General features: G+C 37.9%; 1 protein-coding gene across 3 annotated transcripts; it reads left to right on the forward strand.

Annotated features, from left to right (window-relative positions):
* On the forward strand, positions 1 to 25,777 carry LOC122661326 (kinesin-like protein KIN-7D, mitochondrial). 3 transcript variants are annotated; one of them, XM_043856685.1, is made up of 25 exons: positions 1 to 547; positions 686 to 783; positions 1,286 to 1,375; positions 1,576 to 1,628; positions 8,545 to 8,610; positions 8,990 to 9,043; positions 9,389 to 9,448; positions 9,754 to 9,832; positions 9,956 to 10,023; positions 12,710 to 12,766; positions 12,847 to 12,951; positions 13,323 to 13,427; positions 13,741 to 13,848; positions 13,952 to 14,083; positions 14,248 to 14,427; positions 15,421 to 15,645; positions 18,321 to 18,461; positions 20,879 to 21,004; positions 21,116 to 21,166; positions 21,355 to 21,402; positions 21,577 to 21,723; positions 23,419 to 24,174; positions 25,002 to 25,131; positions 25,215 to 25,323; positions 25,422 to 25,777. In XM_043856685.1, exons 1-24 carry the CDS (start codon positions 201 to 203, stop codon positions 25,298 to 25,300), a joined length of 3,312 nt encoding a protein of 1,103 aa, XP_043712620.1. In that variant the 5' UTR covers positions 1 to 200; the 3' UTR covers positions 25,301 to 25,323; positions 25,422 to 25,777. The 3 variants fall into 3 exon arrangements, with proteins under 3 accessions (XP_043712620.1, XP_043712621.1, XP_043712622.1); XM_043856686.1 differs by having other exon boundaries at positions 25,215 to 25,320; positions 25,418 to 25,777; XM_043856687.1 differs by having other exon boundaries at positions 20,885 to 21,004.
* The last annotated feature ends 894 nt before the right edge of the window (positions 25,778 to 26,671 follow it).

Genomic DNA, 26,671 nt, shown 5'->3' on the forward strand with positions numbered 1-26,671 from the left:
TTTTAATTTTATTTTTATTGAGAGAAAAGAAATAGAAAAGGATTACTTCTTCTTCTTCTTCACTTTGTCTTTGTGAGCATGTGAGGACTGACAGTCAGATTCTCATTCTTCGTCTTCTTGTACTTACTATTGTTATACTCTTTTCTTATTCTCTTCGAGAGAGTAGGATCCATCGCCATCGGTCGGTGGTGTTTCCAGGAATGGCAGCTTCTTCGTCGAGGGGGAGAAGCAGTTCACCTTTCAGTTACCGGAAACCGACGACTTCTTACCCTTCCTCATCCTCGTCGTCATCGCTCCTCAACGGCAGATTCATTCCTCGTTCTTGTTCCCCTTCCACTTCTTCATTTTATAGTTCTGGAAGTGGATTCACTACTCGATCTATGACGCCCAGTCGTGGCCCCAGCGATTCAATGTACCCTAGTTCCATAGGCTATGGCAGTCGTACTCCTGCTGGTTGTGCTTCCGCGGATGAGCTCATTGGAGAGCCGGTTGACACTTCGAGATCGGGAGATAGCATTTCTGTTACGGTTCGATTTAGGCCGATGAGGTGTGGTTAGAACTAGATCTGGAACGATTGTGGTAGATCCATTGGGTTATTTCATTGGTGGAATTTCAGTTTTAGGATTTAGGGTTGCATTTTCAGTCCGTGTAGCTTAATATTTTGCTTTTGGATTTCTGGCTGTAGTGAACGAGAATTTCAGCGGGGAGATGAGATCGCGTGGTATGCTGATGGGGATAAAATCGTCCGCAGCGAGTACAATCCTGCAACGGCCTATGCATTTGGTACTGTTGCCGGAATTCCAGCTTCCAATTGGAAAACTGAACTGCATCTTTGGAAATTATTAGAAACATAGCTGAGATACAATCTATGCATAGCTGTGTTACAAACTGCTTTTCTCTGGAAGCCATTATATCTTTTTATTAATCAAGAGCATAACTGTATAAATGGCGCCATTTCTTTATTCAATCAATCATCACTTGATGCATCTAAACAGGTCCAACAACTATGTATTAGTGGTTCCATTTTCATTGACAGAATTAACAATTTGATTGGAACTCTTCTTTTTGCTTATAGAACTGGTTGCATAACGGCATATTACTGATGGCTTATCCATATTGCCATTTGCTAAAAGTTGTTGAAATGGTGAATCAAAATATAACATGAAGTCTTGTCCATATCGCCATATTTCTTTGTGGGATGTCATATGTTTACTGTTGATAGTATGCTATTTTGATACATTTGCTATTTCTACCTGGTCTATTAAATGTTCTTCTGATTTTACAGATAGAGTTTTTGGGCCCGATACAACTTCCCAGCAAGTTTATGATGTAGCTGCTCGACCTGTAGTCAAGGCTGCGATGGAAGGTGTCAATGGTAGTGTATCTCATTCCGAGATTTTATAATTTGCCATGCCTGAATATGGAACTAGCTGCCCTGGAAAGATAACCATATTTTGCATGACATGAACGTCTCTGTTCTCTTTCCCCCCTAGGGCGGAACACTGCAATTATTGAAGTGGACTTGATTTCATTGATAATACCCTTTACCAAAACAATACATTGCTTACAATGCAGGGACAGTATTTGCCTATGGTGTTACTAGCAGTGGGAAGACACACACTATGCATGTAAGTCCTTAGTTTCATCTATAGTTGTTTTGTCTCCCCTCCACGCCCCCCCCCCCCAGTCTTTTTCATTCCACATTTTGTCTTCAGGAATGATGAATCAAGTTGGAGTAGCTCTGTTAAGTTGCAATAGAGTAGAGGAGTCAAAACCAGGCCTGAACCAATAGACCGGACTGAATCCGACCAATTTTTTTATTAAACGGTTGCTTTCAGTTTTAAGATTTGTTTTTTTTTTTTTAATTTAAATTAATTGGTCGGCCTTGGTCCAGACCGATAGACTGATTAAGTGTCTTGATGGCTAATTGCGTGATTAAGGGTGTCAACTTGGCCAAACCAATAATTCAAACAATGTTGAAACCAGTTGGGCCATTAATAACCAAGTTTGAAGCTCACCACCATCTCTTCCTCTTATTTATACTCTCCTTTCCTTCTCTTCTTAAATTATCAATGTGGGATTAAAAATGAGTGCACCTTCGTAGTCCTTTCTCCTCCCTTGGATCCCTTGGAGCAAAAGGTTATCTTTTTTAGTCCCACATTGGAAACTTATGAGAGGGAATAGAGAATGTGATGCCTATAAATAAGGGTAGGAAGCTCAGCCGACTTAACACTACTACTGGTTTTGATATTGGGTCCAATGATGGCCTGATAGACTAAGATCGATTAAGGATCAGTAAAGGACAAATTAAGGGCCAATTAGTCAGGACCGATAACCGACCGGCTAATTGTTAATCAATCTGAGTCTTGGCTTTGAGGACTGTTTACATAATTGGTTAGTTTCGGTCTCGGCCCACAAGACCGATTAAGGCCTAACTGAAACTGACCAGTTTGACACCCCTACAATAAAGTGTTAGGCTGTTAGCTGCTTGTGGATCTTTTTTTTTTCCCTCCATGTGTGTGTTGTAAATGACCATATATTTATATTTTTTTGAAAGAGAAAAGAGCTATACAAATGCCATGGAAGTGCAATGACAACAATAACAAGATCAACTTCATCACCCCCCCCCCCCCAACCCCACACACGCAAAAAAAAAAAAAAAAAAAAGAACCGGAGCAAGTCCTCTAGAACCAAAAGCCTAGGGAAGCATCAAAGGAGAAAGAGAGAAAAAACTGGGGGTGGGTGCTATGTCATGGGATAATCCCCCACATACAAGGTATCCCTGTTAATCCCTTCCCTCACCAATAAGGGAGTTTGTTGATTTAAGCATCCAAGAGGGCAAAATTCCATTGCACCAATAATGACCTTGTTTTTAGAATGAGGTGAATATATATCCAAGCTCCATCCTAATTCACTCGCGAACAAGTAATCATGGATTTGGATTCCCCCTCAATAATTGCATCCAAGTAGCCTTTGAAATGGCCAGGTGAAGGCGTTAAATCACTAACGTGAGGTCAGCCAAAACCGAATCACTATAATTAGTGGGACCAGTGATGCAGGAGCACTTCCTTGGACTGGGCCGAACCTGTTGAGAGCCCCAGCCAAGAACCTGGTCCAAGTATGGTTGGTTGGTTCAGTAGGATATTTAGGAAGATTTATTTTATTTTTGAAAAATATTATCTAGTCTTTTATTTTGGGTAGGATACCTAGGAAGAGTTTAGCAAGTTTTGGAGTTGTTTTTTGGTTAGGAATCTTAGTACAGTTGTTTCCCTGTTAGTCTTTTTCTTTTCTTATTTATATGCTTGTAACTTGATACATTGGACAGATTTGATAATGGATTGAGTTTGAGATTTCTCACGGGTTGTGAGTATGGTGCGAGGCCTGTGGCCTTTCCCATTACTGTTCTGGCACACAAACAGTCCTTCGCGTTTGTGAGCTGATCTCTCTCATCCCCCTTTGTATTCTTATTATTTGGTTTCTATATATAAAGACATGAAGGCTGTACGATAGAGACACCATCTATCGTCAAGCTATCTTCTCTCTCTTGTCAGTTCTCTTCTTCTTCCTCTATAGATTTTGGCTTGCTTTCTCTTTGGTTTCTTCCTCTATAGATTTTGACTACATTAATTGGTATCAGAGTCATGGATCAACATGGCAATCCAGTGCTAAATAAAGTACTGCCACACCCACCCATTCCTATGGCAGCAATGTTAGAGATGTTTCAGAAATTTACTGCTGATCAGAAGACCTTAACTGAAGAGATTAGAACTATCACTGAAAGGCTGCAAGTAATTGAGCAAAAATAGATTGCCCCTCTTAGGGACAGCAATGATTCCCTATTAGAGGACAGATTTCAAGTTCAATCCGAAGTGCATGGAACTCTGGGAAGAGAAAGGCATCACAGAGATCAATCCAGAGATCACAGAGATCACTCCAGAGATCAACCCAGAGATTATAGAGATCGTTCCAGAGATCACAGAGATTACTCCAGAGATCACAGAGATCACTCCACAGATCACAGAGATCACAGGGAAAGATACAAAGATCACAGGGATAGATGCAGATATGACAGGAATGACAGAGATGGGCATAGAGAAGACAGGAACAGAAGCAGAGAATAGCCTAGAAGACCTAACTTTGAAGAGTACATGAGATCCTATTTCACTAATGATGAAGTTCCTAATCGAAGGTATGTCACCCAGAAGGTGAAGCTCGAGTTGAAAGAGTTAGATGGGAACCATAATCCTTAGGTATTTTATGATTGGCTTGCTGCCCTTGATGACTATTTTGATTGGTATGACTTGCTTGAAGATAGGAAGATGAGACTGGCACGTACCAAGTTGGTTGGCCCTGCCTGAGAATGGTGGCGAACTATAGAAAGGGACATGGAACTTGATGGTCATGCTCCCACTACATGGGCTGATATGAGATATGATTTGAGGGAGAAATACTTGCCCAGGCATTACAGAGCACAGGTACAAGATCAATTCAACTCCCTATGTCAAGGGACCATGACTGTATCTGAGTACATGCAAAAGTTCGATGCTCTATCTTCTCGCATTGGCACTAGAGAGAGTACTCGACTGGGATTGAGGGCTGATATTGTCAGAGGTATTGGAGTAGCTGATGTTAGAGATGTTCCAGACTGTTTTGAGAAGGCATTGAAGGCTGAAGAATTATTGGTTGGAAATAGAAGATTTGATTCCTCTACTGAATACACCAACAAAACTTTTTCAGCATTCCAGTCTACTACCAATGGGTCATACTCGAGCTGGAAGTTCTGTTGCTGGTTCTACTTAATCAGGCTATTCTGTTGGTAGTTCTTCCCGCCCTACAGCTCCTCCACGTGCTGATCATAAGGGTAAAGCCCCCATAGACAATAGTGATACTCACAAGTGTTTCCACTGGAATGAGTTTGGACACTATGCCAGGGAGTGCCCACAAAAGCATAAACCTGTCAATGTGGCTGCAAAAGCAGATGGCACCCCTGATGATAATGATGAACCAGGTTTACATGCTTATCCCCCATCTGATGATGATAATGTGCTTGGTTACTATGAAGATTTGGGTGATGATACTCGAGGTATTCATGTTATTACTCAAGTATTGATGGATGAAATGGCAGACGATGAAGAGGTGGTTGAGAGCATTCCACAGGAAGACAATAACATTCAAGATGCTGTTCTTGAAGAGGTGAAGCTCGATGAGAAGGCTACTAACATAGTTGTCAAGGCATCGCCTAGGCGGCGCCTAGGTGTCTAGGTGCCTTGGTCGACTTGGGCGCCTTGGTCGCCTAGGCGGATGCCTTGTTCGCCTAGTTGGTGTCGCCTTAAACTTTGACCCTCTCCACTGTCTTGGGTCGCCTAACCGCCGTGACAACTATGGCTACTAACACTGAAGGCTCTATGGAGGTTGAACACATAGAGTTTGTTATGCCACCTTGGTTCTTTGAAGAGAAGTCTTCAGGAGTTGAAGACTTTATTCCTACTACTCCAGCCTCACCAGAATTCTGTCCGGGAAGTGTTAAAGCTGCTAATCACATCTTGTTTCCCCCTCATCACCATAAAGTTCGAGGTCGGATTTCTTCAATCCAGGTCAGCACTTGGAATCCTGCAGATGGTTGCTAGAAGTTCACCCATTCATCGAAGATGAATGTTTTTAAGACGGGGAGAGCTGATGCAGATCCAAGCATCCGCAAGCAAGACAAGTTGCCCTAATCATAGGACCTAGTGTTGGAGCCTTAGACTAGTTTTATACTTAGTTATTTTAGCCTTAGTTTTAATTTTCTGCATTCTATACTTAGTTTTTTTTGTTTAATTGAACCGGTTCATACTTGGTTCAATTTAAGTGAAATGTTCCTATTGGCTGTTAGGATCTTATATCCTATTGGCTACTTAGGAATCTTTTAGATTTTAGGTGTTTTAATTGCTTTAAGTTGTTTGTTTCCACCTCTCCACGATTTCTGAATAGAGGGAATCAGATTTGTTTTAGGAATCAGGCCCTTAGGCCTATTACATTAATAAAACGTGGGAGGCTCCCCCACAAAATTATTCAGACTTTAAAAAAATCGTTTTCTATGCTGCAGCCATTGCTGCTGCTGTTCAGCTCTTTGAGAGTGTTCCTTGTGGGTAATATCAAGGAGACCTTGTGAGTCATATCAAGGTGGAAGGGGTTGGTGGACTCCGATCGACTCCTTGCATCTGTTGAGATCGGGAGGTCCTGCTCAAGCTCATCTTTAAGCTGCCATTGAAGAACCTAAAATTCAGTAAGTTAATGTAATTTTCCTGCAACCATCCTTCTTCTCCTAATCCTCCAACCTAAACCTACATTCCCCTAATCGATTCCCACTAAACCCCAACTCCATAGACCCTAAAATTCCTGTGCAGCCCATTTTCCCCATCAATTTACACTCAAATTTCAATCACAGTACCTTCACAGTCCTACCTACACTCGATCCTAGCATCTACCTCCAAACCTTCAACTAAACCCTAATCCCCCCTCATCCCCATTAAAACCCAATAGCCCAAAATCTGTCTAGAACTATTCAACCAGCCAAAACCTTCCAAAGTACAACCGAATCTCCCCCACACTGTCCCTAGTACTCGATCCAAACCCCAGTCCAAATCTCTCACTCTAAACCCTAAATTCCATCACCCCCTTCTCTCCCAAAACCTGAAACCCTAACCCTAAATTTCTGAATTTTAATTTTTTATTTAAACATCATTCAAACCTTCACTAATAGCTTCCCCTAGACCTGCCTATCATTACCAAGTAAGATCCAATCTCACTACCCTAAACATAACCCTAGTTTTTGACCTAAAATTACTATTCTGCCCAATCAGCCAGCTGTTTTAGAAGATCCTAACTTGCCTGGCTCCTAGTAGACCTTTGTCTATCTAGGACTACATTAGGGTGGGGTTTTATATTTGTTGTATTGTTTGTTTGTTTCTCTTCCTTTCTTTTAGGGTAGTCCTTGTTTCTCTTTCTCCTTGGCAATGAATTTTTTATTCACAAAAAGGAAAAAACCATAGTGAAACCTTTAGATTGTAGAAAAACACATAAAAAAAATGGTCCCTTGGCTTCGAATCCTAGGTTGGTAGTGTACATTGTGCGCTGCTGTATACTTTCTGTAATATAAACCTATTCTACACAAAATTTAATGTTAGAACTAACATAATTCAATTAAAGCAACTAAAATATGCATTAGGAATGGATAAACATAAAATTAGAAACCATTGCATAATTATCAAATGTTATACATGGTTAATTATAAACTTTCTGAAGAGTGAAGAGTACAATCAAGTTACAGTGGACCCCTCTGCCCATCCTAGATTCCTAGTACCACTTTGAGTTTTGGTTAGGATCAGAACCACTAGCAGATTGTTGTTGTTGCCGAAGAAAGTTATCTTCCAATTGCATCACAAATGGTGGCAATGTCATAGTATGTCGGAAGAAATGCTCGAAACCCTACACGGCAGCCATATAAATGGAATCGTCAACAAACTGGAGGTACCCTAACCTAGGGTGTAGATCTCCAAACTGAAAAAATCTATTTATGTAAAAAGTGATATACCTTCAACTTTGAATCTTGCAAAAAACTTTCACAAATACCGCAAGTCGTCGCTGTAGATGTGTTCCACTCTTGCTCAACACTTATTCCACAAAAATATGGGAGTGATTTGGCCAAAAACCATAAAAGCTGTGGTTTTCTTGGTAGTTTTCCCCTTTGGAGTTGAAATTGTCGAAACTAGCGAAATGGGTCAAATTTTTTGATCCATTTCAGTTGATACCGTGCATTTTATACAAAGGATTTGTATCGTTTCGGCTGAAACAATACCGAAAACGAAACATGGTTGGAATTTCACTGAAACTGACAAGATTTTGACCACAACTTGGTAAGACCCATATAATGCACCTGGTTTCGTTTCGACAACAGTCGAAACCGAAAAATTGCTAAATTTCAGTCATTTGACCCAAATTTTGAACATTGCTCTCTGATAACCATATTTATGTCCTTGTGTGGGGACTTTGTGTCATGAGCGTGTAGCGCATTAGGAGCCTCATTCAATTGGTGTAACTACATGAGTTGGATGAGGATAGAGTGGTTGAGCAAGGTAACTTGTGCCGTTGGTATGGTTCAGCGCTGTGGGACCTGAGGCGAGTTATACCTTATTGAGCATTATGGATGCATTTGGTGTCAGAGGACTTGGATGGGTTTGCTGGCTTTAGTTCTGCACATGTGCTTGTGCTTTCACATGCATTTTGGTGTTTGATATTTCTTGTATTTTACATTTGCTGTTCCATTAGTTCGGGATTATATTTTTATTATCTTCCTTAGTTGAAGTCAGTGCATATTGATTCTTGAGTTATTTAGTGTAGTCTATTGGTTGTACTTTGTCATCTTTTGTTTCCATTAACAATTGTCAATCATTAAAGTGCATATATTATTTCTAAGAACTTCTCAGTATGACTTCAAACATTTCGTGCATAGGTGCTTTTCTGTACCCTTTTCTTATTACTCTTTTCCGTTCTTAATCCTGGCAGGGAGATCAGAATTCTCCAGGAGTTATTCCATTGGCCATCAAGGATGTGTTCAGCATGATCCAAGATGTAAGTGTATTCATACAATTCATTATGCTGATGTGAGAAACTGGCTGTTGTAACCCATTTTTCTTAACCAAGTTAGCATTGTGTTTAATTTCATAAAAGCATTTGTTACTTACTTCAAATTAGTTAGAGTCTATGTACTTAATTTATTTGATAACAAGCTAGTGGATCATTTTGGCAAGTTGGCAACTAAAATAATTTGCCAATGATTCTATCAGTTACTGGCATTGTGGTGTCTGTTTGATGTTACCTTGAATATTATACACAGATTGCATGATCAGATACAATAGCTCTGTTCACATTTAAAACATTTTTTACCCCCCCAGCGTTGAATTTTTCATTAGCTTTTGGACATGGCATAATTGTATTGTTTTCTTCGCAGACTCCAGGAAGAGAGTTCTTACTTCGTGTTTCATATCTTGAAATTTATAATGAGGTGAGTTGTACTATCTGTTGTCTAGTCAAGCGAAGGGTTAGTGAATATCTTCGTGTCTTACACTCTTATCTTGATGATTATGTTTGTTCCCTTTTACTAACTAGGCATTACATCAAATAACTATTTTTCATATTTTCAATGTAGAATTTTTTTTTTGGGGTGAATATTCAATGTAGAAATTTTATTTGATCATCACGTTCAATAACAATGCATGTTTATTGGTATTCTTACTTATCTCCTCATGCTATTTGAATTTGAGTTTTTTTTTTTCTTTCCATATTGAGGTTCTATTAGTTCTTCAAGTGAATGTTTTCTAATACAAAATGATATTTTCTTATGATTTAGGTGATAAATGACTTGCTTGACCCAACAGGACAAAATCTGCGTGTTAGAGAAGATGCTCAGGTTCAAAAAGTTAATTTTGCTGAAATTTGTAGTTCCTATACCTGCTTCTCTTGCAAGTTTTAAGGATTTTGTAGTCTTTTATTTCATTTTTATGAGCAGTTATAGAACTCTCTGAGGCTGCCATTCAGTTTTCTTTTTTACTGGAACCCTTGATTTTGTGGACCCAAAAAAAAAAAAAAAATTCATTTAGTGGAGGGAGCATTCTGTATTTGAACAAAGGGACCTTCTCTTCCTTGTAGATGGTATGATCCGTGTTATATGTGATTTTTCTTGGGTTAATTTTTGCAAACCAAAAAGTTTTGCAGGGAACCTATGTTGAGGGTATAAAGGAGGAGGTTGTTTTATCCCCTGGGCATGCTCTTTCTTTTATTGCTGCTGGAGAAGGTATTTTATGAGATCTCTGCTGATCTCTTTCTGTACAAATTTCCTTTTTTGGTTGGCACTTGTATATTTCATTTGAAAATTCCTATCCTTACAGTTTCTAACTGATGATATTTTTAATGACAGAACATCGTCATGTTGGTTCAAATAATTTCAACTTGTTGAGTAGCCGAAGTCACACCATATTTGCACTGGTATTTTATTTTTAGCCAAAGAACTATGATTAATTATGCTTTGTTAAGCACAAAACTTGATCACTGCTAAATTAAAGATTTTTTTTTTCTTACCCTGTTACTCTGCTTTACTTATATGTTATTTTCCCTCCACCCACCTGGTCAAAACCACAGGTACCATTTGAGTGTTCTTTTTGTGAAACTAATTCATGGATTAGGTTTAAAATGTCAAAAATAGGCAGCACAAAAAAAATCAGGACAAAAAAAAACTTTTGGGCCTCGAAACAAAGGTTTCGATTTGACCTGGAAAAATACTAGGTTTTGGGGCTGATTGAAACCTAGATTTCGAACCTTGGTTGGGAGAGTCCTTAAGGTAGTACCCAGTGCACGAGGCTCCCACCACTGTGGGGTCTAGGGAGGGTCATAATGTATGCAGCCTTACTCCCTCTTCGCGGAGAGGCCGTTTACTAACTCGAACCCGGTCGCAATAGAGCAACCTTACTAGGGCTGCAACAGGGTTGGGTTGGGCCGGGCTTTATAGAACCCTAGCCCAACCCTAAGTTCCCGTAGCTAGGCCTAGGCCCGACTCGACCCTGACTCAAGGCCAGAAAAATCCAACCCTGACCCGCCCTCAGGGTCGGGCCGGGGAGAACATTATCAATTTTACATAAAATAACACTATAATAAAATGTATTATATCACTTATTGTCTTCATATATAATATTTTATATAAAAAAATGTGGGTGATATTTAAAGTTTATAATGTATATATTATATCAACATCTATTTTATAGTATAACTTAAATCAGGGTCGGGCAGGGCCAGGCCAAGCTTAGCCCTAAGCCTCAACCCTAACCCGACCCGACCCTGACTCAGGACCAGAAATTTCCAGCCTTGACCCGCCCTCAGGGCCAAATATCTCAGCCCAGGCTCTGTTCGGGCTCAGGGCGGGTTCGGGCCGACAGGGCCAAACTTGCACCCCTAAACCTTACTGTTGTGTTGGAGTTTTTTGGTCTCCCACTAGGTCTTGGAAGAGTCCTTGATTGACTTAAAACATCCTAAAAATAAGGATGACTGATAACAGCCAAACTCTCCCATACGCATGTTATGTGGAGTGTCCTAAACAGACTAAAACTAAACATAGTTGTCAAGGCGACGCCTAGGCATCCAGTCTGCTTGGTCACCTTGTAGGTATTGCCTTGTGTCCAGGCCCCCTCCTACGCCTTGGGTCGTCTAGATAACTAAATGAAATCAAAGAATACTATTTAAATAAGGGCTAGATTCATGGAGTTCCTAATCCAACCAATTACCATCACTTTAATGACAGGACAAAGATAAGATAAAACTCCAACTAAGCCCCACAATTTAGGGAAGATAAGGTTACAGGATATCTGAAATCCTTCAAACTGCTAGCTATGTAGAAACTTCTAACTTGGCTGCACATATTGGATTAACTTTATCTGGTTCACAAAACTAGATATGAACTACCTCTTCGATCAAGGCCATGGTTTGAGCCAGAAATCGAACCAAACCACACCAGTCTTGCATTATTTACCCTTGTTTGAAAAATTTCGCCCTTGAGTTTTATATAATGGGAGTATTTTCACCATTTGATCGGCATCATCAAACACGTACTTTGACTTACGAACAGTTTGTGGAGTAAGAAGAAAATCAACTGTCTTGATCTCCTTACGAACAAGGTCAAGTGGTTTGTTATAGTTGAAAACACCCTCTAAAGACAATGTACTACTGTGGTTTCACCTAGAACTGTAGGTATTTGCTAGTGTTTCCTTGGTTTTCCAGATCTAAAATTTTAGTTTGGTTGCATTTCTCAAAAGTCTATTTCCATGTAACAATAGTGAACCTTGGGTATAAGAGTGGAAAATCTCTACAATTTGTTTTTCTTGTTGTCAATGCCTCAATGGTGCTGGCTTGCAGATAGGGGATAACGGTGAAAGGATTCAATGTTAGGATGAAGATGAAGTGGGGCCTTTTATGGTGCTCAGCAAGTCAGCATAAGATTCTGCTGTAAGATGCGACTTCTAAGGCTTGCAACCATAAGGAAATGGCAGAGAAGGCTTATGCTAATGTCACTAGAGACATACATTGTGTAGTTGATTTTAATCGTACTCTGCAATCCTTCTGCATGGATGATGATATCTATTTGGCAGGTGGTAGCAGCACAGACATCCTACTTGATATCTACTACATGGCAATCCACCTGGCCCTCAAATTTGGTGCACAAGTTGGCCCCACCATCCCTACCTACATATAAAAATTTAAGCCCAACCCAATTTTATACATCGTGAAACAGCAGGCCAAAGTATGGTTAAAAAATCAAAGTTAAGGGCCAAAATTATGGGCCGTCCATGGTACAAAGAAATAATTGAATATAGGTTGGCCATATTATTGACTTTGTTTACAGAATTTGACATGTGGTTAATCCATGAGGAATCCGACATATCCATATGGCTGGAAGCTGCCACATCAGCCACGTGGCCAAAATTAGTTGGTTTGTGTTGTTTGGAAATGTATCCATGCTGCATCATTGTTGCCTTTTTGGTTCATGAGCAGAAATTTATTGCACTTTTTATTTACTTCACCATGTACTTACGTTGTATTTTTCTATCAGTCTTCTTGAGTAAACTTTATTTGCATGATTCCTGTTTATGTCACATCTTTTGTTTTTTCTTTCAATTTTTTGCAGATGATTGAAAGTAGTGCTCATGATGACGAATATGATGGAGTGATATTCTCTCAACTGGTATGCTAATAGTGATTTACTGATGAATTTAGCGTGGTTCGTCTTCATTGATTGTCATCTTACTTCCTGTTTCTGTGTAGAATTTGATTGATTTAGCTGGATCTGAGAGTTCAAAGACTGAAACAACTGGACTAAGGAGAAAGGAAGGATCTTACATAAACAAAAGCCTTCTTACTCTTGGAACTGTAGGTGCTAATGCCTTAAGTACATATTGAGACTATTTTTTTTTCGTTGGTATCCTATACAATAGGACTCAATTATGGTCGAAGATGTGAAGATGTGGCATGGAGCATACTCATCCATTGCTTATGCTATAGGCCACTAGAAAAATTATTTTATGCTCCATTGGTTTTTTTTTTTCTTGGCAATTGTGGATAAATAGAAAATGCGTTGTTTTTTAGATTTTATTTCATTTCCTGCCTTAATTTGAAGGGGATGGTGTTTCATGAAGATTTATGTGTTACATATGGCCTTGGTACTCAATAATTATATTGCAATTGATTTATGTTAGCCTATTTTAAATTGTGGGCTCTGATTGTGAGGTTAAAATTTGAAGGTAATTGGAAAACTGAGCGAGGGGAAAGCATCTCATGTTCCATATCGTGATTCTAAGCTTACCCGCCTTCTACAATCCTCATTGAGTGGGCATGGGCATGTCTCGGTGAGTATTATGCGGGGAAACCAATCATCTGTTTAGTGAATAATTGTTTGGCACTGCATCTTATTGTTTTTCTTCTGGTGTTGCTGTTGTGATTATTGTTCTGGTTCCCATAATTATTAGCTGCTTGAAATTTCATAAAAAAATTGAGTGCATAAAATTACATTTCTTTCCCAAATAAATTTTTTCCTCTCTTTCTCTTCCTTTTTCCCACCTTCCCTTTTTGTTTTTTGAGTAGATTTAATCATGCAAAATGCATATTACTCATCCTTATGTTGAATCTTGTTTTTGATTATTTCTAATGCATTTTCTGCAGCTCATATGCACAGTTACTCCTGCATCAAGCAGCATGGAGGAGACTCACAATACATTGAAATTTGCAAGCAGGGCAAAGAGAGTGGAAATCTATGCTTCACGCAATAAGGTAAACGACTAATTATGCTGTGCCATACAGTCATGTTATATGTCTCAAGTATCCTAAAATGAGAACTTACAATTTCATTGTTGTTTGAATGCTTTTTTTCTAGATCATTGATGAGAAGTCATTGATTAAAAAGTACCAAAGAGAAATCTCGAGTCTCAAAGAAGAACTTGATCACCTAAAGAAGGGGATGCATGCTGGTGTTAGTCATGAGGAGATTATAAGCTTGAAACAACAGGTTTCCTTGCATATCTATATGTTAAAAATTGATGGCTATACATATTAGTTGTCTAGGGGCGATAAATTGTGTTATCTGTTACTTTGGGAAATAAAAAGTTCACTTGTGTTAGTTTTAGCTTTTCTGACTCTTGCTATTTTCTTGCCTCCTTGTTTTTCGAACAGTTGGAACAAGGCCAAGTGAAAATGCAGTCAAGATTAGAGGAAGAAGAGGAAGCAAAGGCAGCATTGATGAGTAGAATACAGAGGCTAACAAAGCTAATCCTTGTTTCTACAAAGAATACAATTCCTGGATATTTAGGTGATGTACCTAGTCATCAACGGCACCATTCTGTTGAAGAGGATGTAAGCTTCCACATTCCTTTAGTGATTCCCCGTACGTTCTGAATCACACTAACAATCATGATCTGATGCCTATGGATAAGGGAATAAAAAGGCAAATATCTTTACATTGCCAGAAAAACTTTCAGATTATTTTCCGAGTTTCCTTGACACTAGCAGTTAGCACAACAAAGCTTGATTAATTTTAGTCAGCTGATTAAGAGCTCCTCCTTAAGTCTGTGAACTTTTCTTCGTTAAAAAATAGGCAATATATATATATATATAGTGCGATGGATTTGTTTGGTGTTTGCTTATTTTTGTAAGTTGCATTCCTAGTAGATGATTTGTTCATCAAATATTAACCTTTTCTGCCTAAATACATCAAAGCCTTAGCTGACCTATATTCCTTTCCTCCTTCTTTCTGTTCAGTACCTTCAATAATATAATGAGTTTTATTTTTCCCTGATAGTGAGTCTTTCTTTCTTAAAAACATAGTTTTCTATGAAAAATTAATGAAATAGCAAGTTTACTTATAAGAAATTTATACATATAGCGGGGTTATCTCTTTAAAAAATCATTAGTTGCAGAAAAAGTATGTAATGAAAGATCAATATTACTGATAAATCTAGTGTGCATGTGTGTTCTTGCATTTTGACAGCCTTGGTTTGTGTAGTGTCTCTTTATTTTGCTAAAAGATCTATGTTATTGCTATTGTCGCTTCTTATCCCTTTTAGTATTGTAATAATCTTATTGCCACTATGAATACCCATCGCCATTTTAATCTTTTGTCAGATTTGATCATTGTGCCCCCTTTCATCTCATTGTTTGGATTGGTTGAAATCATGATTTCTGTTTTCTGAATGTAAATTTGGCTTTTTTGGCAGTCTGCTTAATTTTTCTCTCTTTATTTTAGTGATATAAAGTACATTGAGGCTGTGTGCTAATTATTCACTTTCTATAGATGTCTCAATCTGGAGAACATTTCTGATACTGATAATTTGAGTCATTTAATACCAGAAATTGGACCTTTTGCGTGAGGGTTCTCAGTTGCTTGTTGAAGGTCAAAACCAGACTCCATCTTCCACTATTTTAGTTCCACTGGACACCCCCAATGATCTTAGACACAAAAGATCTTCAAGCAAGTGGAATGAAGAACTGTCACCAATTAACAATTCCATCACAGAATCAGCTCAAGTGGGTGAACTTATCAGTGGGACTGCGAGCAGTTCAAGACTGCAAGCGGTATGCTTTTTTTGCTCTTATATGTATGTGTGTATTACTAATTCTAGTACTGAAGGTTTTATATTAACATTGTAATGATTTTCACGTAATCAATTGAACTAAACTGTATGCAATTTCTAGCAGCTGGTGTGAGCCATTCTGCTTATTCTTTCTGTAACAACAGAGAAGTAAATAACCATTCCACACACAGCTTTAAAAAGAGAGAATTAGAGAAAGAGAAGAAGAAAGAGAGAATCGAAGGAGGAAGGAGAATTGCTGAACCACGATAAATTCAGTATATCCCTATCGTGGTGCTCTGCCTTTTATTTATAATACCAGTTATTATACTCTTCGTGGGAAAACTACTAAGAGTCAATGTCTTTTTACCAGGAATCAAACTAACACTAAAAGACTAAAATAAGCTCTATGACTAAACATGCAACAGGATAAGGATACTCCCCATATCTTGACTAATTATAAAGAAACCAAAGTACCACAGGACAGTAATACCCATGTAGTACAGATCTTAACACTTTCAACAGTTGGTTTTGCTCATCAAGCTCATGCAGTTAGTTTTGCGGTATAATAGAAACTTTAAGCCAAATTTTTTTGGGGGTAATGAATTTGTCTATGTGAGCTTTCTAATATGCATGCTGTATTTTTTCCTTTCCTTGCATTTAATGTATTCTTTTTCATAGAAGAACATCTCATTTGCTTTTCCTCCATGCATGTCCATTGGAGAGGCTATTTAGAATCTGCTGTTGATGTCTTAGTCTTGAAGGGAATTCCCACTTAAATTCAAATTTTCATCTGGACGGCCACTAAGGACGGTATTCATCCCATAGATCATCTTACTTCCCATGGGTACTGGCTGTCAAATGTTTAGCTGTTACTGTTTAAATGCAGCTGAGTCAGTTCCTCACCATTCACTGCCCTTTTACTTTTTGAGGTTTTGGATCATCTATCTTATGGAATGGGATTGAATTGTATGATGCTAGCTTCTTTTTTGCACTCCTAAGTGCTCAAAAAATCAGAAATGCCTAAAAGAGCAAAGCAATGTTTTAGAAAATAGATTGGTTGTCAGGCTGTTTAGACAGAAAGATCGGCCACCACTGGTTCAACCATCAGATCTAAACGCTCCAATGCAAAAAACTGTTAGAAAAGGCAAAAGTACGTAATAATAATATATTTGATGTCAAAAGGCGAGCTGTGGCACAGTGGTTTGTGGTGTATGCACTGTCTTGAGCTCAAGTGTTCTAGTTTTCCCCTTACATTTGCTATGTTCCTGATTTTAAAGGAAAAGTAGTCCCTCCAATAATGTAGACGAATCACAAGTGATAACCAGCCCACAAGAGACAAGAGGACAGGTCCAGCAACAGTAAATACTTCGATCGGTTCACAGATTTGCAGGAAATTTCAGAACAATAAAATTAAAAACAAGAAATCGAAGAAGGGAAGAAGATAGGGTAGTCTCTCTCAAACTCGGGTCTCTCACCCATGGCCTTTCACCGTATCTTAGTCTCTCACCAATGACATCTCACCATACTCTCTCACAGAGCAAGGCACAAAGCTCAGCCTAAACAAAAAAGGTGAAATGAAGAGATGGGAAAAGTGGGATGGGGAATGAGATGAGAAATGAAAAATGACATATGAAAGATGGAAAATAAAAGAAAAATGAAAGTGAAAGATGAAAGTAAGAGGAAAGAGGCACAACACAAGAAGTCAAGAGAATCTCGGCTAAATGGGGTCTCTTACATGGATCCTTGCCCTCCAATAGGCTCTATCCGAGGTCATATTTGGTACCAAGGTTCTAAAACTCGGGTTTCGACCAGCCAAAAAAAAAACCGAGATATGGTCGAAACTAGTCGAAACCTGTGATTTTTTCCCAGCCAACTCAAGCTGGTGGTTTCGAGGCCCAAGAATGGTTTTTTTTTATATGATTTTTTTTATACAGCCTAATTTGACATTCTAAACACAATGCATGAACTATTTAAAAAAAAAAAACACTCAAAATGGTACTTGTGGTTTTTGACTTAAGTTTACTAGTGGACACACATTGTACTGAGAATCAGAATCATAGCTGTCAAGACAGACACTTATTTATCATTTAAGTAAATGGTTTTGTATTTGTATTTCATTTACTTAAGATACTGTTCATAAATAAGCAAATACCCCCTATTTGAATCCAATAAAAATAGTTAAAAAATCAAAATTCAAAAGGATAAAAAGTCAACCCCCAGTTCAAGAACAAAAAATTGATTTTTGACGGTAGGTGAAATTTTCAACTTTCTAATGCTGGAGTTTTTTTCAAATCTATAAATTCCATAAATCTTAATATGGTAAAACATTGCTAAAAACCAAAAGTGCGGTAATATTCATTTGTTTTGATGATTAAAAAATAATTTTCATTCGGAGCCATTTTGACGGCATTTGTGCACACCAAATTAACTTTGACCGGAACATAACTCCTTTAATATAAATCAGATTTAAGCAATCTTGGATTTTTAGAAAGCTTTGTTTTGAACTGTGGGTCTCTATACTTTGCTGTTTGCAACTGGAAAATATCACAATGACAAGTTATAAAACTTGGCAATGTCAGCAGAGCTCTTTCCTCTTTTTCTCCCACATCCTTTCTTGCACTGAGTGAACTTTTAAGTTCAACTGTTTATACCTTTCTATTCTCATATTGAATGCAGGCTGGGATGACGATGGCAGATCAGATGGATCTCCTTGTTGAACAGGTTAAGATGCTTGCTGGAGAGATTGCTTTCAGCACCAGCACCCTTAAGCGCTTAGTGGAGCAGTCTGTCCATGATCCTGATGCCTCAAAAACTCAAGTATTGATTTCTTCCAATCTGCATATATTCCTTGATGTGAATGTCATTAACTCTAATCATCTGTAAGGGGTTTAATTAGGAACAGAACAGATCATATGGTCCTGGATGCTTGTGGTGTGAATTCCAGGTCTGGAAACCATGTTTTGACTTGGTCAAGTGACCCAATTGAATCACAATATTATGCATATTTGCTAAGAGTAACTGAAACATGGTAGCTTTGAAAGATTTGCGTTGCTAATCCCGAGTCCGATGGAGTCGACTTTGCATTGCTAACTCGGCGAGTCAATAAAAACTTGTTGTACCAGGGAAGGTTACATTAACCAGTTGAAGATAACATTTATTTATTTGAGAAACATCTATTCTTATATGTCTTTTCTCTGGAAGTCTAAAACCTTCTTAAACACAATTATGTGAAGAAAAGGAACTTTTTTGGTCTAATCTTCTTCCTCCCTCTTTTTTCCTCTTGCTTCTGTTTCATTGCTAGCCAGAAGGTAAATAAACCAAATTGCGAGTCCCAACTGATGATGATGGTTGAGGCTTGCTGCCTACTTGATTGTAACATCCTTTAATGGCTGCAAAGACCTTTATGACAAAGCAATGCCTTCTTTATTATATTACTATTTCCTTCTTTAGCTTTTGGTTTCTTCACCTTGGAGGCAATAATTCAGGAGAAACCCCTTTTTTTTAAAGCCTATGAATCTCATTTAGATGAAATTCTACCCCTTTTTTTTAAAGGAAATAAAGTTATATTCAGTAGCAACAACTGTTGATGATGGGAATATTTTGGTGTTTCTTTATTTCAAACTCTTTATATATTAACAAACCCCAAAGCCCAAACTTTAGGAATTTTAGAACTTCCCAATATCCTTACTTTCCCCTTTTCTCAAATGGATTTTACAATGTACATCTTATTTTCAATACTTATCTGATAATTTTTACTTATTTGCAATGGCTGATATCAGACAAGAAATGTATCTAAAACATGGTAGTATAGTTATTTTCCTATCACGTCCCTATTTTTTCCTTATTTTATTGTTATAAAACCTTTACACAGTTTCTTAGAGAGATATTACTCAAGCCCTTATTGTACAGTTCCCCCCCCCCCCCCCTATTTTCTATGATTCTAGTATTTTGTTTAAACAAACAAACAAACAACAAATCAGCCTTAACCCAGCTAAATGGGGTTTGCTACATGGATCCTTGCCCTCCAATCAACTCTATTTTCTATGATTCTAGTATTTGTATATGTAATAAATAAAGTACAACGACTTTATGCAACCCGTCGAATCCCCTCTCAACCTTTTTTCTAGCAAAGTTGAATCTAGTTAACTCTCCAGGTCTTCTGACCTTAGTGAATTCTTAATAAAACCAAACAATTCAGTGATGTGGTCAACGATTACTCAGCAGCCGAATTAGTTCTTCTGGGCTTTGCATGGTTCATGTCAAACATGAACTTGGCTGGTGTTGTAGGCAATGCATAATTAATGGTTGGTTCCCTGGGTGTAGTTTTATGCAGTTTCCTAGTTTGATGTTGTTTCTAGAGGTGAGGAGGAACATCTCAAGTTGGTTCTCCACCCATCTTGTAGTCTTACTCTTATAATGGAGTAATGCCTTTATTCCCTTAAAACAGGATGTACTTTGTCATTTTATGAGCATGGATAGATGGTAAATTATGACCCTCCCCAGACCCCATAGTGGTGGGAGCCTCATGCACTGGATATACCCTTTTTTGGATAGATGGTAAATTATGAACTGTCTCCTTTTGCTTTAGGAATTTAAGATGTTCGAATTTGCTTGCTTTAAGTGAAAAAAGAGAAGTTCCAAACATAATCGCAGAAAAGAGGGAGTCCTACCCCTAAATGCTGAATTTACCATAACAAGACCCCCCCCCCTGTTGCAAATCTTCCCAAATAATTGCTGAACTGCATCTGTGGGGGATAGCCATGCTCTGCAAACTCTTTCATTTCAGTTGCAACCATCTCCTTTAATTCAGGAGTATGATGAACAGCACAGATATAGATTCTTTGACACTGCTAGTACTGTGAAAATGGGTATAGACTTTGTATAGAAAGCAGAAGTACTGAGGTTGTGTACTTTTGAAAAATTAAAATTCAAGTGTCCTTGTTATGATCAGTACTTTCTCTATTAACATGGACATCTTGCTAAATCCCGTGGTAAGGTAGTTGAATATGAGTCAGCTGATTAGTTTGGCTGTTCTTTGTGTTGCCCAAATGTACTTATTTGGTTGATAGGCTATACGGATGACTTTAATTGAGGATATGCACATCTATTTTTCAGATCTATTTTTCTGCTCATTACTGCCATGTGACTTGAATGTTCATTCACATTCCATGCTTGAACAAAGGTCCTTTTCTTTCAAGTTCTGATTTACCATTGGTGTATGCTCCCAAAAAAAGATGCAGATTCAGAAATTGGAACGTGAAATACAAGAGAAAAGGATGCAAATGAGAGTTTTAGAGCAGCGGATTACTGAGAGTGGTGAGGCTTCAATATCTAATGCATCATTGGTTGATATGCAGCAGGTATTTTCTTTTATCTTTTGATGTCAATACTCTTTCTTGCCTTTATCTGGCTTTCAAATGTATTATCTTGCATCGTCATATGCAATTAAATTTTGCTCTCCCATGAAACAGACTTTGATGAAACTGATGACACAGTGCAATGAGAAGAGTTTTGAGCTAGAGGTGAGTAGACAGTAAAGTATACTTTTTGGCATTACAGTAGTGGATTTCAAAGGGGGTATTGCTAGAACATGATTGAGCATTAGCCTTTTGAGTTAGTGGTATCTGCGGGTGGGAGCTGCTGGCTATTCACAAGCAATAACTATTCAGATTTGTAATTCAGTTGAAAGTTCGGATGTTAATGGATGCAGATAAAATCAGCAGATAATCGTGTCCTTCAGGAACAGCTACAGGATAAGGTAATATAGATATACATATGCACACATATATTAACATGGTCATTACTTTTTTTTACCCCTGGAAGATACAGCTCAACCATCCTGATTATAGGAAATGCTCTGGCCATCTCCCAAAATCTTGTCCTCTATTTTGGAGTCTTTTAAGTGTGTTAATTGTTTTTTTTTTGCTTGTAGTGTTCAGAGAACAAGGAATTGCAAGAGAAAGTACAACTCCTACAGCAGCAGTCAGCTTCAGTCATGGGTGATAGATCTTCATTTTCCTCTGAGCAATGCATCTCCGAAGAGTATATGGAGGAGTTGAAAAGGAAAATTCAGTCTCAGGTGATTACTGGGATCTATTGCCATTTTTTGAATTTTGGATGATATTGTATGTTCTTAATTTTACTAAATATAGTTGAAATATACTGCATTCATACTAATAAATGTCTATTATCATGGTTGTCAAGGCGTCAACTAGGCGCCATTTGCTGGAAGGGTGCTTGGTGTCGCCTTTAATCCCCCCCCCCCCTAACCGCCTTGAGTCACCTAACTGCCTTGACAACTATGTCTATTGTTATAATTTCCTCAATCAGTATGTGGTTTTGCTGCAAGGCCAACACATGGTCATCAACTTTTCAATGGGCTTCTACCATTAAATTATGAAAGTCATGATTTCTCAACAATTGAATTCCATTGAATATTTTGTCTTCATGCACTACACTGCATTAGGGGGATGAAAAAGTTCTATAAGTTTGGAGATGTCGCTTGCTTCCCTCCGCCTTTTTCTTTCTTGAAACTTCTGAACCGATATACAATTGGGTTGTTCCTGGATCTCTTCCCCCCATTAACTGCAGTTAGAACTGTAAGTACATTTGGAGTTGAAACATGTTTGTGCTACAAATTGATTAAAACATGGTGATATGTTATTCTATAATGTGATATACTCCTAAGCTCATCACCGTTCTGTCACCTTGATTATGCTACCTTTGAGGGGCCTACTTTTTTATATCAAATATAGATTATGGTATTTATGAAGACTAATCCCGAACCAAAGAAAACTCAGTGGGAGATTAGCTCAACGGATTGGAGGTGTAATAGGAACTAGAACCAGAAAAATAGAAAATTTAATTTGAACAAAACAGATCATTTGCACTTGAAACAGTGATCACAAGGTCAATCAAACTAGTAGAGAATGCCAACAAAGTTTATCCATTTCTGATAGAGGGATCTCAAGTTATGAAGCAACCCTATTGGAACTAGGAAAATTGAAAAGCAAACCAAAACAGCAGGATCAATTATTGAACTTTAAGAACTCAAAGCAGAATTGAAGTAGAGATTCAAATTTAGGATAGAGCAGTAAACAGTATCCAGTTTCAGCATGCAAATCAGAATTATAAGAAGCAGACTTGAAATAGAAAACCCCAATTCAATTACAACTGTAGGGTTTTGAAATAGAACTTGAAATCTGAGAACAATGAAACGATAGAAATCATATATCAGAATTTATAAGCAATCAACTTTGTAACTAAAACTAAATTAAGATCAAATCTGAAACTGAAAATCTGGTAGAACAGTATAGCTGCAGGTTATAGAATAAAGAATTTTGACCTGAAACTTGCTAATTTTTTGGAGGATAGAGAGGAGATAAAGAGAAAGAACGATAAAACAGGATATAAACCCACCTAAACCTCAGGCTATGAATCAACCAAAGTCTGTAAAGAGAATCCACTCTTCCGCTAAAGAATTCACTTTAGCCTTTACTTGGAATCAACCGAGCACACTATTGAATCAACAACAGTAATATTTCAGGAAAACTAAAAGTTATTTCATAAATTGTGTGCTTGAAATAGCTGGCTACACACACAGGGATTGGCCAAGATGGATCTCATCCTGGATCCTGATACTTAAATCTTTGTTTCTATTATCCTGCATTGCTACTATTCCCTCTATCCCCCAAGAAGGGGGGGGGGGGAACAAATTCAATGAGCTGTTATTGGATATGGCTACTAATTTACCTGTGTTCTTTTTCCTAAACAGGAGATTGAGAATGAGAAACTAAAGCTGGAACATGTTCAGCTTATGGAGGAGAACAGTGGATTGCGTGTACAGAATCAAAAGCTGGCGGAAGAAGCTTCTTATGCAAAGGAATTAGCATCTGCTGCTGCTGTTGAACTGAAAAATTTGGCAGGTGAAGTCACCAAGCTTTCCTTGCAGAATGCAAGACAAGCAAAAGAGCTGCAGGCTGCTCAAGAAATGGCATATTCTAGAGGTGCTGGAGTGCCAACTGGTAATGGTGCTAGCCGCAAGTATTCTGATAGCAAGACTGATGGCTTTAAGCCTGGGAGAAAGGGTCGTTTCTCTACTAGGTCTAGTGAAGTTTCTGGGACAGTATATGATGATGTGGAGTTCTGGAGTCTTGATCCAGATGATATTAAAATGGAGTTGCAGGCAAGAAAACAAAGAGAGGCTGCTCTTGAGGCTGCTTTAGCAGAAAAGGAACATGCAGAAGAAGAATACCAGAAGAAAGTTGAGGAGGCAAAGAAAAGGGAGAGTGCTTTGGAAAATGATCTAGCAAGCATGTGGGTTCTTGTAGCTAAGTTAAAGAAAGATGGGGGAGTTGTGACAGAGCGCAATGTTTGTGAGAGATCTAATAGTGGAAACAATATTTCTAGTGATCCAAAAATAAATGGTGATGAGAACAATGAGATCAACCAAAAAGATCCCCAACTTTCAGATGGTCCAAAAACTGTTCATGATGGTCCTGAGCTAGAGCCTCTTGTTGTTTCTCTTAAGGTAAAAATTGATAATGTTAACTTGATGTTTCATGCATATGATTGGTATTGTCATTAAATTCTTCATTCTTCCTGATTGATATTGGGTCTACGAAATGCTTTTATCCAACTGCACTTTGAGGTTTGTTTTATTTCTTCGAGTTTGGTGTATTTCTTGTTTTTCAGTTGCAAATTACAATTTGGGGTGCTTTCCTCATGTAATAATCTCTTATTCAAGATCATGTATCACTAGAATAATGCATTTGTGATGGCTATAGTTTCACCAACTATACAGTAGGATTTGTTACATTGTTGAGGTTATAATGGTTTCACTCTGAATTCTTCTGATATATCGTGTGTCCACTTCACCAGCTATTTTTTTTTCAAATTTCTAGCATGTAGCCAATAATTTAGGCTGTATGCACAACAAATTGGATTTGTCTATCACTTTGTTATGACTTGTTTCTCAACAAGTAGATAATTTTGATGCGTCTTTATACATTTTTATGTGCAATTAGCTCATGAAGATAAAATGCAACTAGTATAATGAGTGTTAGATTTTTTATTGACTTAAAGATTTTGTAAAATCTGAAGAACCAGTAAAAGAACTTTACTGAAACACAAGTGTGAATGCAATCCAACTACTTAATGGGCCACATTCTGTACGTTAAACATTTTCAGATAGGTCTGGTGAATCAATGTTCACAGAAAAAATGAATTTTAAATGTACATTTTTAAAGAATTACTGATCAATAGTAGTGAAAAGATTTGCTCCTAACAACCGTTAATCTCATGCGTTTGGAAGCTGGATAACTAGAGCTGATGTGTGTTGTATCTCAATGTTTTCAGGCCCGGATGCAAGAGATGAAAGAAAAAGAGCTAGAGACATTTGGGAATGGGGATGCAAACTCTCATATGTGTAAAGTATGCTTTGAGGCACTGACTGCAGCAATACTTCTTCCCTGCCGGCACTTCTGCTGTGAGTAATCTTTAACCTTTCATATCATTTGTGCTTTACGCTTACATTTCAGAATATTTATCAATCTTTGCATGTTCTGACAGTATGCAAGCCTTGTTCGCTTGCTTGCTCCGAGTGTCCAATTTGTCGGACAAAGATAGCAGATAGGATCATTGCATTCACTTCATAACAATTCATATGTCCCAAGTAAAGGTAGTCTACTCTTTTTCTCTTTTACCTCTTTTTGAATGTCCCTATAATTTCCCAAACATCACTGCTTGAAGATTCAAATCTTTTCTGGTTTCTTTCAGGGGACATGTCATTCAACTACTTGTCTTTTTTCTGTAATATTGAGTGCAATTCTTTCATTAGTTGGTCTGTATGTAAGTTTTCTAAAAGGTGCAAGTATATCCATATTTTGTCTCTGTCTTCCGAAGGGGGCTGTAAAATAAGATAGAAAGGAAGAAATGAGAGAGTCCTCTCAGCATAGAATATCTTGTATGTCCTTTTGGGTTCCTATACAATGTATAGAAGGGTGATGAAAGCTTAAATAACAAAATAAATGGTTGCAAGTTGCTGCCTTTATTATTTCTTTGTATTTATTAATACATTACATTTGTTCAGGCCGTGTTTGAAAATCAGGTGAAAATTAGTAATTGGTTTTGTAATATATGCATGAGTTCAATTGAAATTGAATCATCCAAATAGCCAAAATGAGTCGTGTAATGACCTCTTTGCTGAATTTTATTAGCATTTTAGTGATGTGGATCTCCGTATTGGATCTGAATTTATGCATTAATATTATACAGAAGCTATTAGAAATTTCTGCATTCAGGACAATGGAAAATGGAGTCATCATTTGGGTCTGAACTTTTGCATTAATGATATTATACAGAAGCTACTAAAAATTTGGGTTACCTGGGTGGCTGTTGCCATGCCCCGACATGGGCATGGGCATATGAAATGACTATTGCACCCCCATGAAAGGTGAAAGTTCCCAGGGGCACAGTGGTCATTTTGCACACCCCTATATCTGGGCACAGGGGCAGCACATCCCATGAGCCCAGGTAGCGTGTTCTTTCCCTAAAATGTTATTCATTCAGGAAAATGGAGAATCGAATCAATCATTGGACAAGCAAATATGAGTTGGTGTGGTGGAAAGAGCTTGTTGTGAAGTCACTGGTTAGAAATGTGTGCCTAGGATAGCTAATGAAAAGCTGGACATAAAAGTTTTAGAAAATAATGCTTTGGGTTTCAATGTACCTTCCCTTCCCTGTTGGCCCAGAGAACTCTTTTTCAATGAAGATCAAATTGACCAATCCTGTACGAAAATTAAGGTTTGGAGTTTTTTTTTTTTTTTTTTTTTTTTTTGACATTTTATATCCCGATTCTTGTTTTTTAAACCCCATCCCAACTTTTTTTAGACCGTAGGAGCTGGAAAGAGAGAGACAGCCAAAAGTATTCACTATGTTTGTGTTGACAATTTCAGACTAGATAGTGAGAGAGATTGTTGTGCCCCTACGCAAGATTTGATTTTTAGGAAGTCTTGATAAGCACTAGT

This window comes from Telopea speciosissima, chromosome 5 (assembly GCF_018873765.1).
Source record: "Telopea speciosissima isolate NSW1024214 ecotype Mountain lineage chromosome 5, Tspe_v1, whole genome shotgun sequence".
NCBI lineage: Eukaryota > Viridiplantae > Streptophyta > Magnoliopsida > Proteales > Proteaceae > Telopea > Telopea speciosissima.

Coding starts and splice junctions, on each gene's coding strand:
- LOC122661326 (XM_043856685.1), top strand. CDS start 201: ATGGCAGCTTCTTCGTCGAGGGGGAGAAGCAGTTCACCTTTCAGTTAC. Junction 18,462..20,878: donor CTGATGCCTCAAAAACTCAA/GTATTGATTTCT, acceptor TCCCAAAAAAAG/ATGCAGATTCAGAAATTGGA. Junction 25,132..25,214: donor TCCCTGCCGGCACTTCTGCT/GTGAGTAATCTT, acceptor ATGTTCTGACAG/TATGCAAGCCTTGTTCGCTT.